The following is a 14,628-nucleotide window of genomic DNA, read 5'->3' as shown; positions in this document are numbered from 1 at the left end:
AGCCTCCCAAAGTGCTGGGATTACAGGCGTGAGCTACCATGCCAGGCCCGTTTTGTTTTTTACAAGCATGTGCTTTTGTAAGCAGAAAAACTACCACATGAGATTAGCATGGGAACAGGAAACAAATCAATAGAACAGAACTGAAGCCTAGAAACAGATTCCTACATATTTGGGAATCTAGTATATGAGAAGGAGGACACTTCAAACCACAGGGGAAGATACCACACCGGATGACTTCTGGAAAGAAATCCATCCCTACCTTTCTGCATACATCAGAAATAAATTCCAGGTGGAGTAAGATTTAAGTGTAAAAAAATAAACCTTAAGAAAAAAATATAAATGAATGTTTATATAATCTTGGGATACAAGCTGGAGTCTTTCTAGGGATGACACCAAAGACAAAACTATAAAAGACTGATAAACTTTCCTATCTAAAAATGTAAAACTTCTATACACCCCTAATTGCCATGAACTAAACTCTATGAAGATTTCTGGAATTTATCATTTTAAAAACACTCTCCATCTTCTCATGAGGCTAAGAAATAGGAGGGGCTAATAAACTTCCCTCTGCCTTGGAGACCAGGCCAGATGTGAAGTGGGGGGCAGGGAGGGGCAAAGGTGCGGAACTTTGGGGAGGTGCAGGAACCAAGACCCCTGGAACTCAAGAGAATGGTCGGATCTGGAGGAAGCCCTGGGGTCTGCAGGCTGTGGGAGGTGTCCTGGAATGAGGGCACTCTTTTGGATGGAAAAGCTAGTTCAGACCCCTGTGGGGGCACCCACAGGCGCATGGTGGCTGCAGAGGTGGGAGGAAGACAAAACAAGAACAGGGCCCAGATGCCACAGGGGCAGTGTGTGCTGTTCCACCTGGCAGGTCACCAGTGATTCCGGAGAATGGACGGGAGACCCCGTGGCCTCCCTGGCAAAGCCTATTCCTCTCTGTGTTTGCCCACCAGACTTCAGCGGATCTGTCTCCTCCACTACCCTGGAGTTCCCAAGGGCGGGGCAGCTCTGATACACTATTGTCCTCTAGTCCCAGTGTCCAGTGCAGGGCTGGGTACCTGCGGAAGCTGGGAAGGGGAACAGGTTCCCAGGTAACTCACCTGCAGGGCTGTGCCCCCCAGTTCCCGCTGGGCACTCATGTTCAGCAGAAGATCCAAGGCTGTCTGCGTGGCCATCGCTGTCGACTCCTCGGCTCCTGGGTGGGGTGGGATCTAAGCCTGACAAAGTGCTAGAAAACTGGCACCCAATACCACCCCCTCTCCATCTTCCAGCCACCACCAGCACGCCTGCCCCTGCCCCACTCAGAGCGCCTGTCCTCCCACAGAGCTCACCTTGCTGGTAGATGATGGTGGCGCCGCCCAGGGTGTCAGGACAGAGCAGTGAGGGAGCCTCAGATGACTGGAAAGGTGTCGCCTCTGGGGGTATCTATGGGGTGAACATATGCCCACGCCTGAGAGGGGCCGGCCCAGATTCAAGTGCCATTTACCAAGCGCCTCTGATCTGCCAGACATTTTACATCTGTTGGCTTGTTTTATCTTCATAACCACTTTTCTTTTTTTTTTTTGGAGACGGAGTCTCCCTCTGTCATGCAGGCTGGAGTACAATGGCACAATCTCGGCTCACTACAACCTCTGACCCCTGGGTTCAAGTGATTCTTGTGTCTCAGCCTCCTGAATAGCTGGGATTACACGTGCCCGCCACCCGGCCCAGCTGATTTTTATATTTTTAGTAGAGATGGGGTTTCTCCATGTTCGTTGGCTGGTTTCAAACTCTTGATTCAAGTGATCCACCCGCCTCAGCCTCCCAAAGTGCTGGGATTACAGGCGTGAGCCAGGACACCCAGCCCATAACCACTTTTCAAAATATACCAGCTCAGTGCTACAGATGAACCCACTAAGGCTCAGAGAGGTGAAGTGGCTGGCCAAGAATCCCACTCCTAATACATAGCAGGGTGAGGGCTTGAACCCATGACTGTGTGATTCCAGGGCCTGTGATCTACCAGCATGTCATGTGGTCCATGTTTCTGGGGATACTGTGTCTGCTCACATGGCAGAGACTGCTAGCTACCTATCCTGAATCCATCCTCCTCTTCCTTCTTGCTAATAGAACTCTGATTTTCACCAGGGTGGCAATGTACCCAGCTCCAAGACATTTCTCAGCCTCCCTTGCAGCTAGGTAAAGTGTGGCCACATGACTAAGCAACGATCTTCAGGCGAAGTTCATGAGGAATGATGGATAGATGGCAGATATCCTTTTTGCCTCTCCCCCATCCCTTCCTCCTGCTTCCTGCCTGGGATGTGGCTGGGAAGGCTGGTGTTCCTGCAGCTATACCGGACCATGAGGTAACTACAAAGATGAAAGTCATAGGCCTAAGATGACTGGGCAAAGATATGGAGAGCTTATTCCCTTCTGACTGTATAATCACCACACCAGCCCTAGACTGCTGACCTGTGGAATTCTCGTATAAGACAGAATAAAAAACTGTGGTCACAGTTAAGTTACTAGTATTTCCATTCTCTATTACTAGCACTAGAAAGCCACCCTTACTCTAAGCTTAGGGCTCGCATATGTTTGACTCAGCGAGCCTTTACCACAGTCTCAAGAGGCAGGTATTATTCTGTTGCACCTCAATGTGCAAATGATGCTGGGGTTGGGAGAAGCGGCCTCACTCTGTCATCCTGACCCATGCCCTGACCTTACCTCAGGAGGTCCTGGGGAGCTGGGAGGTGGTCCAGGGGCCACACTGTGCTGCTGCTTCAGCTCCTCAATCTGCTGCAGAGAGAAGAAGGGGCGACGGCGGGAGGGGGGCTCCTCAGGGTGGCGCCTCCCCCATTCCTCGAAGCTGCTTGCATGTCGGCACCGTACGTGCAGGCGTAGGTTCTTCTTGTGCCGTGTGCTGAAGTGGCAGTACTCACAGGCAAAGGGCTTGGCCCCTGGAGGCACATGTTGGGGCAAGCTTAAGTCTGTCCATCCCTAGCCTACCCCCTCCAGGAATCCTTTCTTGATCCTAAGGATCTCTCCAACTGACTTACTTCCAGAAATTCATTCCCATATGCTGGCGAACACATGCCACTGTCTGTTCTGGTAGCCCAGGACAGAAATGAATCAAGGCTGCCCTCTGCACTCAACAGCCTTCCTGTGCATGCCTATTTGCAAGGTCATGTGACTACAAGCTCCTCCTGCGGGTCATCACAGGACTCTGGCTAACGGAACCCCTGGCTCCTTTTCTCTAATCGCCCCTAGTGTGCTGACCAGGTAGCTAAGCACCAAAGAAACAATGTTTGCAGTGCAGCTTCTGTGGGCCAAGCCAATGGCATTGCTTCTGCAGCTTCATCTGCCAAGACAGGGCCTAGAAGAGCCTCCTCTCCAGCCCCAGTGCCAGCACACACAGGGCTCAAGGAACAAATGGAGCTTACTTTCATCATAGTCATAAGGCAGGCACTTCTGATTCCCCCATTTCATAAATATGGAAGGCTCAGAGAGGGCAAGTGACCGGCCCAGAGCCATCTAGAGAACAACTGGCCAAGCGGGCACCTGGGCTCAGGTTAGGGTAAATACGCCCATGGGAAACTCTCTTTACACTTGAAGCACTTGGGCTGTTCTGTGGCTACCGAGGGGGAAGAGGATGGGAGCTAAGCCTCTGATCAGGGGCAGAGGGAGCTGAGGGCTGGTGAGTGGGACTGGGGTGCACCCAGCCTGACCTGTGTGCTTAACAGCCACATGGGACAGCAGGAAGTCCTCTCGGAAGGTGCGGTAGGGACAAAAGCTGCATTTGAAGGGCTTGTCACTGACGTGGGACAACTGGTGGTTCAGCAGTGCCTTCTTGTCTTCACAAAGGAACTCACAGAACTCACACTTGAACCTGGAGGCAGTTAGAGGGAGGGAAGCTCAGTGATGCGCTGGGGACTGCTCCCGTCCCCAGGGGCCTCCGAGGGGATGTACCTGCGGTTGGCAACAGCCTGGATGTGTGTGAGCAGGTGCATTTTGAAGGTGTAGCGCTTCTTAAAGGACTTTCCACACTGTGAGGAGTGAAGAGCAGTGAGATGGCGATCACCCTCCATTACCCAGGGAAGGCCCTCCTCCCAGCCCCAGCCCTGGCTCCCACCCACTTTGTCACACATATGGGGCTTCTCAGTGCTGTGCGTCTTCATGTGCTGCGTGAGTCTTTTCTGCATGGGGTACACACGGCCACACACAGGGCAGGGGAAAGAGCTCAGCTTTGGAGTCTAGGAAGGCATAAGAAGGGGCCAGATGGAGAAAGAAGGGGAGGAGGGCGGATAAAACCTCCCCTCTCGTCCCCACCTCCACAAACAACCCCCAGGCAGGCTCCCTTCCCAGGCCAGCACCCCAGACTCACCGGATCTGGCCTCTTCTTCCTGGGGGGAAAAGGCCGAGGAGTTAGACCAGGGTTTCCCCAAACGCACTTTAGACCCTCTCACACTGAACAGACTCAGTCTCAGCTCTGAGCCTACTCCCTGCCAAGGCCCCTTTCTTTCAGAACAGTGCTTCCCCAGCTGGAGTTCACTGGGGAAAATGCTAAGAGGCACGCTGAAAACAACATATTCTGCACTCAAATGTATTTGTGAAATGGTACATTCTTTCTCTCTATCAATCACAAAATGTTATTTGCATATTAAAAGCTCTAAGGATCAGTTAAGGCCAGGAGTTTGAGACCAGCCTGTGCAACATAGCAAGACACTGTCTCTACAAAAAGAAATTAATAAATAATAAAAAATTAGCTGGGTGTGGTGGTTAGCACTTGTAGTTCCCAGTTACTCGGAAGGCTGAAGCAGGAAGATCGCTTAAGCCGGAAGATCGCTTATGCCTGGGAGGCCGAGGCTGCAGTGAGCTGTAATTGTGCCACTCCACTCCAGACTAGAGTGAGACTCTGTCAGTCAGTCAATAAAAGCTCTAAGAAATTCGGCAGGAGGCTGGGCGCGGTGGCTCAAGCCTGTAATCCCAGCACTTTGGGAGGCTGAGACGGGCGGATCACGAGGTCAGGAGATCGAGACCATCCTGGCTAACGCGGTGAAACCCCGTCTCTACTAAAAAATACAAAAAACTAGCTGGGCGAGGTGGCGGGCGCCTGTAGTCCCAGCTACTTGGGAGGCTGAGGCAGCAGAATGGCGTAAACCCGGGAGGCGGAGCTTGCAGTGAGCTGAGATCCGGCCACTGCACCCCACCCCAGCCTGGGCGACAGAGCAAGACTCCGTCTCAAAAAAAAAAAAAAAAGAAATTCGGCAGGAAAGAGGTGTTGAACAGCTCTGCAAGCTGGTGATCCTACACTAATCTTACCTGGCCACAGAACCCCCCTTTTTTCTTTTCATTTTAAAAAAAGAAACCTCAAAGCATCTTGGGCTGGCTTTTCCACACACACAGCTGGAGCTGTCCCAGGGGATCTGTCTCCAACCTCTGCTCACACACCACCTCTCATGAAGCGAACTCCTATCTGAAGCTCCAGATCGACTTATAATCCTGTGAGCAATCATTAGGTGCCTAAGAACTTTTGTTTCTCTCTCTCAGGTGCACTCTCAGCCCTGTGAGAGATGAGGAGGATCTGGAGTCCAGAAGATCTTGGATCATTTACTGAACTTCTTTAGGTACATAATTTCCTTCAATCCCCTCAACAATTGCCCCCATTTGATGAGAAACTAAAGCTCACAAGAGGTAAGAGGCTGAGCTGGGGACCTCAAGGTCCTGGTACTGTCCTGTTCTAAGCCAAATGATCTGGGGTGAACTGCCTTTCTGCTCATGCCTGTAGTGTGCAGCAAATAGGGCTGGCTCAGAGCAGCAGTGCGGTAAGTGGGAACCATGGTTATCCTGGGCCTCCACTGCCCCACTCCACCTGGCGTCTCTCGCCCGGGTCCCTCCCACCCCCATACTGACCGGTCTCGGCTGTGCACAGCGGCGTGCCGAATGACGTCCTTCCGGTAGACACTGGTGTAGCTGCACTCGTCACACTTGTAGGGTTTGCTGCCCACGTGGTTGAACATGTGCTCCTGGGAGACAGACAAAAGGATAGTGGGCTGGGGCTTGGCCTCCTCTCCCATCCCCGTCCCTACCACACTTGTGGCCACAGCCTTAGGGTTGCTGCAGGAGCAGCTCACAGAACACAGGCGTGTGGACAACACACCCCGATGCAAGGGTGAAAGCCTAGGAAGGCCCGGGGACTCTCCCCAGCGAGAGCACCCACTCCGTGCTGGCTCACAACTTGACAGAGGAACCTAAGTCTCAGGGTGGAGGCACTTTGTGATGGCAGAGCTTGGAGCTGAAGGCAGGCAGCATGGCGCCACAGCCTCCCCCTCTCCCACTGTGTCACAGGACATCCTCTCTGCAGAACCCAGAGAACAGCCCAAAGCACAGCGTGCACAGAACACAGGGGCTTGTTCTGGCCACCACGCCTGAAAGTACCCTCTCCCACAGCTGCCAACGTGCACATTGGCCAGGCCGAGTCACGGTTTCCTGGGTCAGTAAAATGGGACTATGGACGCCTACGACTTCACTGGGCTGCAACAAGGATTTAATTATCCAGTTACTGCATAAAAGGCTTAGGGCTGCTGCAGGCCACGTGGTAGCTTGCGTTAAGGAGAAAAAGGAACCGTGGTTTGTTTTTTTTCCCCCTGCTCTTGTTGCCCAGGCTGGAGTGCAGTGGTGTGGATCTTGGCTCACTGCAACCTCTGCCTCCCAGGTTCAAGCGATTCTCCTGCCTCAGCATCCCAAGTAGTTGGGATTACAGGCACGCACCACCACACCCAGCTAATTTTCTATTTTTAGTAGAGACGGGGTTCCTGGATGTTGGCCAGGCTGGTCTCAAACTCCCGACCTCAGGTGATCCACCCGCCTCAGCCTCCCAAAGTGCTGGGATTACAGGCGTGAGCCACTGCTCCTGGCCTAAAAGGAACGCTTTTCTTGAGACACATGACTGCCATCTGCTGGAAATCTTTCTAACACATGGAATCAGATGAAAACAGTTTTACGGCGTCTGTGGTGGCGAAGATATGCTGCCGCTGTGCACTGTGCTGCCTGCAAAACTGCCCGCTGCAGCCTTCCCAGCACCTCCCCACATTCCTGCAGGCTCTGAGGAGCTGAGCGTTCTTCAGCGCACCAGTGAGCCAGACACGCATCCTGAAGAGCAGCAGGATGGTGAGCCAGGATGCTCTGTGACCCATTCTCCCTCAGTGGCACCAGCTGGCCTTTGCTTGCCTTCTTCACCCTCCCATAAGCCCCAAGCCTCTTTGGCTCCCGCACCTTGAGAGAGGACCAGCGGCGGGAACGATAGCTGCACTGCAGGCACTTGAAGAGCTGGGGATCGCCAGCCTCATGGGAGTTGACGTGGAAGCGCAGGTCCTCGTGGGACAGAAAGCGAGAACCACAGATGCGGCACAGGAAGGGCCTCAAAAGCGGTTTGGGCGACTTGTAATAGTACCTGCAGGAAGAGGGTGTTGGGGAAAGGTCTGGTGGGGTTGGTGGCTTAACCACACACCTGCCCCACCCTCACCTCTGCTCCACATACTTGCGGTATTTCTTGCCTAGGAAGCGCCTGGAAGGTCGACCTCGGCGCCGGGGTGGAGTGTCATGCTCGTCCGGGCAGGAGGGAGCTGCGTTCTCTGCATCTGACTGGCTCACACCAGCTTCCACAGGGGTCCTGCTTGCCTTGCCCATGGCCACCAGGTGTCCTGGGCCTGAGGAGCTGGGAGCCTCGGGATCCTGTGGCTCTGGAGGGCTCTGTCCACTCTGGGAACTCACTAGAGGCTCTCCTTCCACACCTGCCATGGACATGCCAGGTCACAAGCCAGCCACTGACACACCAGGACAGACGTGGACAAGTGGGCCAGAGGCCAGCCAAAATATCCTCCTACCCAATCATCACAGACCACTGATGGGTGCATCGAGTGACATGACACAGACAGCCTTTGGTTAGAGGGCAGCGTGGATCCTACTGCCCAAGAGCCGACATTCTGTCAGCATGGTAGGACCTGGCCTGGATTAGAGCAGCAGTGAGAGCTGGGACTTTCCAGTCAGGAGACCTGGGTTCCAGGCACAGCTGTCACTGATGTGCTGTGCACCCACAGGCAAAGCCATTCCTTTCCCGGAGTCTCATTTGCCCCATTTATCCAAGGGAGGCCAGAATGGCAGCTTTGGTGACTTCACAGAACATTCTAAGGCTTGGAAAGCAACAGCAGTGCTTTAACACTGGCATTCCCTAGGGAAGTCAGGCAGCTGGCGAGGGCTGATGGGAGGGAAGGAGGGAGAAGACGTGACTTCCGTGCTTGCAAACCATTTGAAGTTTGGACGATCTAAATCTGTTACCTCTTCAAAAACATCGACAGTATTTAAATATTAAATATGTACTAGAAAAATTAACAATACAGACAATGCAGGTAACATTCTGTTTCTGGACCGGGTTATACAGGTGCTTGGTTACACAGATGTGTGCACCTTGTGAAAACTCATTGACCTACGCAGAATATGTGTAACTTTCCGTACATATATGCCTCAGTAAAAAGGCCTTTTTGAAATAGAAACTAAAGAATAAAATAGGCCAGGTGCGGTGGCTCACACCTGTAATCCCAGCACTTTGGAAGGCTGAGGTGGGCGGATCACCTGAGGTCAGGAGTTTGAGACCAGCCTGGCCAATATGGTGAAACCCTGTCTCTACTAAAAAATTAGCTGGTGTGCTGATGGGCGCCTGTAATCCCAGCTACTCAAGGCTGAGGTACGAGAATCGCTTGTACTTGGGAGGCGAGGGTTGCAGTGAGCCGAGATCATGACACTGAACTCCAGCCTGGGCAACAGTGAAACTCCGTCTCAAAAACAAATAATAGTAATAATACAACAATTCTCCAACCATAAACAGCTGCCATTGTACTCTTTTGTGTGTATTTAACCCTTAAGCAATCCTAATAAGCCTGCTGCTATAACCTCCATGCATAAATAAAGGGACTGGAGATTTAAGCTCCAAGTCACACAGACTGCAGGCGGCAGAGCCGGTGCTCACACCACGGCTGGGTCCTTCCTGTCCCCCAGCCATTAATGCTCTGAACCAGGGCTCCTCTGATAGTCCCAGGCCTCAGACTGACTTCTCTCTTCTTATTTCAGTCATATTTAAAATTTATCTTATTCATTCAGTGATAAAGACCCAAATTTCTCTTTTGCTATGACAAATTGTGGTGAAAGGCATTTCCATAAAGCTGAGATAGATTCCTGAGTCAAGGTTTCTTGAGCTTGAGTCTTTGAGGGCTTTCCCCTTTCCCAGGAGGCCTGCAGGTGACCTGGTTTGAGACAGCTGCCCTGCAGGGCACACTCAGTCCCCAGAACTCCACAGAGACAAGCAGGGAGTGAGGCCACTCCTGACCCACCCACACGAGCCCCTCCCAAGACCAAATCTCACCATCTGGGAGGTCTGAGATCTCCAGGCGGGGCAGCTTCCGGGGCCGGCCAGGTCTCCTTCGGGGCCTTGGGGTACTGGGGGTGGGGCGCTGGAGCCGAAGCTGCCGGCCTCGGGGCTCATCCTCAGCTGGATTATAGTCGCTATCCTCTGTGGGGGACAGTAAAGTTGGTGAACAGTGGCAGGACCTGCCCTTTCAGCCCTAACCCCCTTCCCAGCTCACTTCCCCACCCCTGTGTACACTCCTCCTCCGAGCCCACAGTGATGCTTCCTCCAGAAAGCCCTCCTGGTCTCCTTTGGCTGACTTGGCGTTCCTGCCCTGAGCCCCTGAAGTTCTTTCTCTACCCTTCCTGGCACCTACCACTAGCTCATAAAGCACCTTCATGTGAATAGGGAAAAGGCACCCCTTCCTCCAGACAGTGTACAGCCAGTTAGAAAAAAGTTTAAATAAACATTAAAGTCCACAAACTCCACGGCGGCCTTATCCAAAACAGCTGCCATCGGCCGTTATGTAGCTATTGAGCCCTTGAAATATGCCTAGTCCAAACTGAGATATAATTAAGTGTAAAATAATGAATTTCAAAAAATTGGTATTAAAAAACTCACCAACAATTTTATTTATTTATTTTTTGCATTTTTAGCAGAGACGGGGTTTCACCGTGTTAGCCAGGATGGTCTCGATCTCCTGACCTTGTGATCCGTCTGACCTTGTGATCCGTCTGCCTCAGCCTCCCAAAGTGCTGGGCTTACAGGCGTGAGCCACCGTGCCCGGCCAAAACACCAATTGTTATAATGACAGCATACTGAAATATTTTAGGGCCAGGCACAGCAGCTCACACCTGTAATTCCAGTGCTTTGGAAGGCTGAGGTGGGAGGACTGTTTGAGGACAGGAGTTTGAGACCAGCCTGGGCAACTCAGCAAGACAATTTCTTGGCTGGGCGCAGTGGCTCAAGCCTGTAATCCCAGCACTTCGGGAGGCCGAGATGGGCATCCTGGCTAACACGGTGAAACCCCGTCTCTACTAAAAAATACAAAAAACTAGCCGGGCAAGGTGGCGGGTGCCTGTAGTCCCAGCTACTCGGGAGGCTGAGGCAGGAGAATGGCGTGAACCCGGGAGGCGGAGCTTGCAGTGAGCTGAGATCCGGTCACTGCACTCCAACCTGGGCGACAGAGCAAGACTCCATCCCAAAAAAAAAAAAAAAAAAAAGACAATTTATTTTTCTTTCTTTCTTTTTTTTTTTTTTTTTTTTGAGACGGAGTCTTGCTCTGTCACCCAGGCTGGAGTGCAGTGGCACGATCTGGACTCACTGCAAACTCCACCTCCCAGGTTCAAGTGATTATCCTGCCTCGGCTTCCCAAGTAGTTGGGATTACAGGTGCCCACCACCACACCCAGCTAATTTTTTGTATTTTTAGTAAAGACGGGGTTTCACCATGTTGGCTAGGCTGGTCTTGAACTCCTGACCTCATGTGATCCGCCTGCCTCAGCCTCCCAAAGTGCTGGGATTACAGGCGTGAACCACCACGCCCAGTATTTCTCTTTTTTTCGTTTTTTTAAGACAGGGTCCCGCTCTGTCGCTAAGGTTGGAGTGCAGTGGCACAATTACAGTTCACTGCAGTCTTGACCTCCTGGGCTCAAGTGATCCTCCCAAGTAACTGAGACTACAGGCACATACCACTCCGGCCTAATTTTTGCATTTTTCATAGAGATGGGGTTTCACCATGTAGTCCAGGTTGGGCGACCCCGTTTCCACAAAAACTAAAAAATTAGCCAGGCATGCTGGCAGGCATCTGTAGCGCTAGCTACTCGGGAGGCTGAGATGGGAAGATGGCTTGAGCTCAGGAATTCAAGGTAACAGTGAGCAACGATCATGATGCTACACTCCAGCCTGAGCAACAGGGCGAGGACCTTCTCTCACACCTTTATTTGTATTCTATTTCTGTGGTGCAATTGTGAACAGGGCCCCCTGTGCTCTTTTCCAGTGTGCAGCCTGCACAACTGTACACAAAGGTCCTGGTCCCAGAGCACAACCTCCTCTGTCTTATACTGGAGGGACCTATGGATATGTCTCTGCCAGTTCCCCTTTACTGGCCCTCCAAGTGAAAGCTCAGTGAGTATGTCTAGATGGGCGTAGGGATGGCAGGCCTAGAAACCATGGTGGCCTACCCTCCAGGTCATCAATGGCTCCAGCGTCTACAATGTCGTCATCGTCCTCCTCCTCCGGTCCCTCTTCCTCTTGGGTCTTGGTGGAGGAGCTCCACTTCCGTAGACGTCCTCTTTTACCAGATGCTGCTGTGGCTGCTGCTACTGGGGGTGGGGGGAGGGTAAGACAAGCTTGCCATGTCTGGCTCCCAGCACCCCACCCCCACCCATGCAGTCCAAGCAGGTAGGCTGCTACTGAGGCACCTGGACGGAAGTGGCGCTCCCGCATGTGGCGCAGCAGTGTGGCCTTGGTGCTGCTCCGGTACTGGCACATCTTGCACTTGAACTGCTGCACCACCACCACCTCCATCATGGCCTCCAGGCTCTGCAGGTCTGGTTCTTCAGCACCAGAGGCTGGAGGCAGCTGCACCGGGGAGCTGGGCCCACCCTGTGCCTCCTCAGATGGCTCCAGGCATGTGGATGTGGATGTGGGGCCATCTGCCAGGGCCTCAATGGCTGCCAGGCTGTGGGCCAAGGTGGAACTGGACATTGGTGATGTCATGGGGGCTCCTAGGGGTAGGTGAGGCAATTGGTGGGCGGTTACATGGAGGGCAGCACTGGCCGTGAGCTGTAGCTACCCCTCCTAGGCAGACCCAGGGAGTGCAGAACCAAATTCCCCACCCGAGGCCACCCAGTCAGTAGGAAAACTGAGACCCAGAGTCGTGGATACCCTGCCAGGGCCACAGAGGAAATCCGGAGCAGAGCCTGTCCTCATCTATCCCCCTGCCCACTGCAGGTCTTCCCTGATTCTGGCACCTGGGGTCTTACCATCATCTGGGCCCTGCAGGATCAGGTACCTCGTGGTCTCAGCCCCGCCATCCTCGGCACTGGTCACAGTGATGCAGCCTGGGCAGAGTTGGGGAAGGGTCACACCTCCTGGGGAGGGGTTCCCAGCAACAGGCCCACCCCCATGGGCCCCACTTTGGTCTGTGAGCAGGGCTGGTCCATACTCATTCTGGCTCCCATGTGTGACTGCAAACCAGCTGTGTCGCCCCCTGAGCCTCAGCTGACTTCCTTGGCAGGGCTGTCTGGAGGTCTAGTGTGACAAGCTGACTCAGCAGCTGGCCCACACTTACACAAGATGCCACAGCTACACCAGCTGCCCAGGCTTTGACCACCAAACCTGAAAAGTCCTCCTTCCTCTCCAAACTTCTCAAAGTAAAGGACTAGCTCCTGCACCACTTTCTTAGGGCTAGCTTCCCAGACTATCCCAGGCCTTTTCGAGGTACTATAGTCTCTATAAATATCATTAACAAAAAGTGGGTACAGCACCATGTGTCATGGCTCATGTCTGTAATCCCAATACTTTGGGAGGATGAGGCAGGAGAAGTGCTTGAATCAGAAGTTCAAGAAAAGCCTGGCCAACCCAGCAAAAAGGTGGTGTGCACCTGTAATCCCAGCTACCCTGGAGGCCGAGGCAGAGAATCCCTTGAGCCCAAGAGTCTGAGGTTGCAGCGCACTATGATTGCACTGCTCTCCAGCCTGGGCGACACGGCTCTCGAGTCAGACTGTCTAAGCTCATGGCCCGACACCCCACACTGCTTGCTGGTGAGAGTGGGTAACTTATGTATGTCCTCAGTGCCTCATATTTTTCATGTGGACTGTGAACATAACATTCTTTACCTTTTGGGGTTATTGGGAGGATTAAATGAGCTACTGTATGTAAAGTTTAGAACAGTCCTGGGCACAAGGTAAGCAATAACAGTTTATATTATTTATTGAGAGTCTGTCGTGTGCCAGGCGCTATGCTGAGAATCTTATCGTGTTGTCTCATTAAATCCTCATTTACCACCGTGAGACAGGGGTGACTGTTTCCACTCTGCACATTCCGCATGGTAAAGTAATTTGCCTGAGTTCATGCAGCTAGGGTGGGCACAGCTGGCTGCAGGACACTGCAGGGAAACCCCTGTGGGGCTCCACTGCCTGACTCACTCTGGATGAGGTCGGGCCCGATGGTGGACTCGATGATCTTGTCGATGGCTGAGCCCAGGTCCGAGGAGGAAGCTGTGCAGTCGGACACCAGCATGTTGGGGTCTGGGAGTGCACTAGAGTGCACAAGTGCTGGGGGACCGCCTGTCACCCCTGCCACTGGCCCATGGGACACAGATGATGAATCAGGGAGGTAGCCATTAGGCAGGGGGTCTGCGCTCGAGCTGCTCTCGGATACCTCCTCCTGAGGGGCATGAAACAGGGAGGTAAGAAGTTTAGCAGCAGGGTATGGGGCAGGGCAGCCTGCTAACTCCCACCTGCTAGACAGAGCTCTCTGGCCCAAGGACATGGTCAGTGGAGCCACTCATGCCCTCAGCCCCACTGAGGACCAGTGACAGAGGCCCTCCAATCACAGAGTCCCCCCAGGAAAAAGTCACAGGGTCCCTGGATCTCATCACGGGATACCCCAAAATAAGGGAAGGGACTCCTAAGCCACAGCCAGGGTCTACACCACAGCCAGGGGGAGCTATTGTCATTGGGCTTTTGCATAAATCATTCCCTCTGCCTGAAACTCTTCCCAGCATCACCCTATGGCTAAATCTTACCCAGCCTTCTCACCACCATTTAGGTAGTACCTCTTCTAGGAAGTCAATGCTGACTTTGAGGCCAAGTCAGGACTTCTTCACCCTCAGTGCTGCAGCTGCCTGTGTCCCCAGCACCACACCACTGTGGGGTTCATCGTGCCTTGTAACAGCCTTCCTGCCAGACTGTGCCCTCCACAAGGGCCTGGAACAAACTTGTCTTTTCCCCTGCTGTATCTCCAGGGCCCAGCACATGCTGAGCACATGGTAGGCCCCCATCTCTGCTGAACTAATGAAACCCCAGGACCCCAAAGTGATGACCACTGCTGTGCACTTCTATCACGTGATATACTGAATATGATCATTATCTTGCAGATAAGAATGGCTAATACATGTATTGAGTGCTTACAATGTGCTGAGCACTGTTTTAATTATTAGCTTTGCATATGTTAATTTATTTCATCCTCACAAAAACTCTATGAGGCAGGTCTATTTACCATTCCCACTTTACAGATGAGGAAACAGAG

At 52.8% G+C, this 14,628-nt stretch overlaps 1 protein-coding gene across 2 annotated transcripts in view; it reads right to left on the bottom strand.

The window, feature by feature from the left end:
• ZNF335 (zinc finger protein 335) overlaps positions 1-14,628 on the bottom strand; it is a 25,786-nt gene that overhangs the window by 7,826 nt on the left and 3,332 nt on the right. Inside the window, exons 4-17 of one of the 2 annotated variants that reach the window (XM_011983775.1) lie at positions 12,360-12,437; positions 11,796-12,101; positions 11,556-11,696; positions 9,392-9,538; positions 7,514-7,766; positions 7,249-7,426; positions 5,887-5,999; positions 4,358-4,376; positions 4,110-4,226; positions 3,943-4,019; positions 3,702-3,862; positions 2,701-2,933; positions 1,332-1,425; positions 1,101-1,195 (exon numbers count right to left, since the gene is read on the bottom strand). In XM_011983775.1, coding sequence (XP_011839165.1) covers positions 1,101-1,195; positions 1,332-1,425; positions 2,701-2,933; positions 3,702-3,862; positions 3,943-4,019; positions 4,110-4,226; positions 4,358-4,376; positions 5,887-5,999; positions 7,249-7,426; positions 7,514-7,766; positions 9,392-9,538; positions 11,556-11,696; positions 11,796-12,101; positions 12,360-12,437 — 2,012 coding nt within the window. The remainder of the gene's footprint in view (positions 1-1,100; positions 1,196-1,331; positions 1,426-2,700; positions 2,934-3,701; positions 3,863-3,942; positions 4,020-4,109; positions 4,227-4,357; positions 4,377-5,886; positions 6,000-7,248; positions 7,427-7,513; positions 7,767-9,391; positions 9,539-11,555; positions 11,697-11,795; positions 12,102-12,359; positions 12,438-14,628) is intronic. The other variant, XM_011983776.1, reaches the window with a different exon arrangement.

The sequence above is a fragment of the Mandrillus leucophaeus genome, unplaced genomic scaffold, assembly GCF_000951045.1.
Source record: "Mandrillus leucophaeus isolate KB7577 unplaced genomic scaffold, Mleu.le_1.0 Scaffold255, whole genome shotgun sequence".
NCBI classification, from domain to species: Eukaryota; Metazoa; Chordata; class Mammalia; order Primates; family Cercopithecidae; genus Mandrillus; species Mandrillus leucophaeus.
The sequence above is the reverse complement of the archived record's forward strand: the minus strand, read 5'-3'. Positions and strand labels throughout refer to the sequence as shown.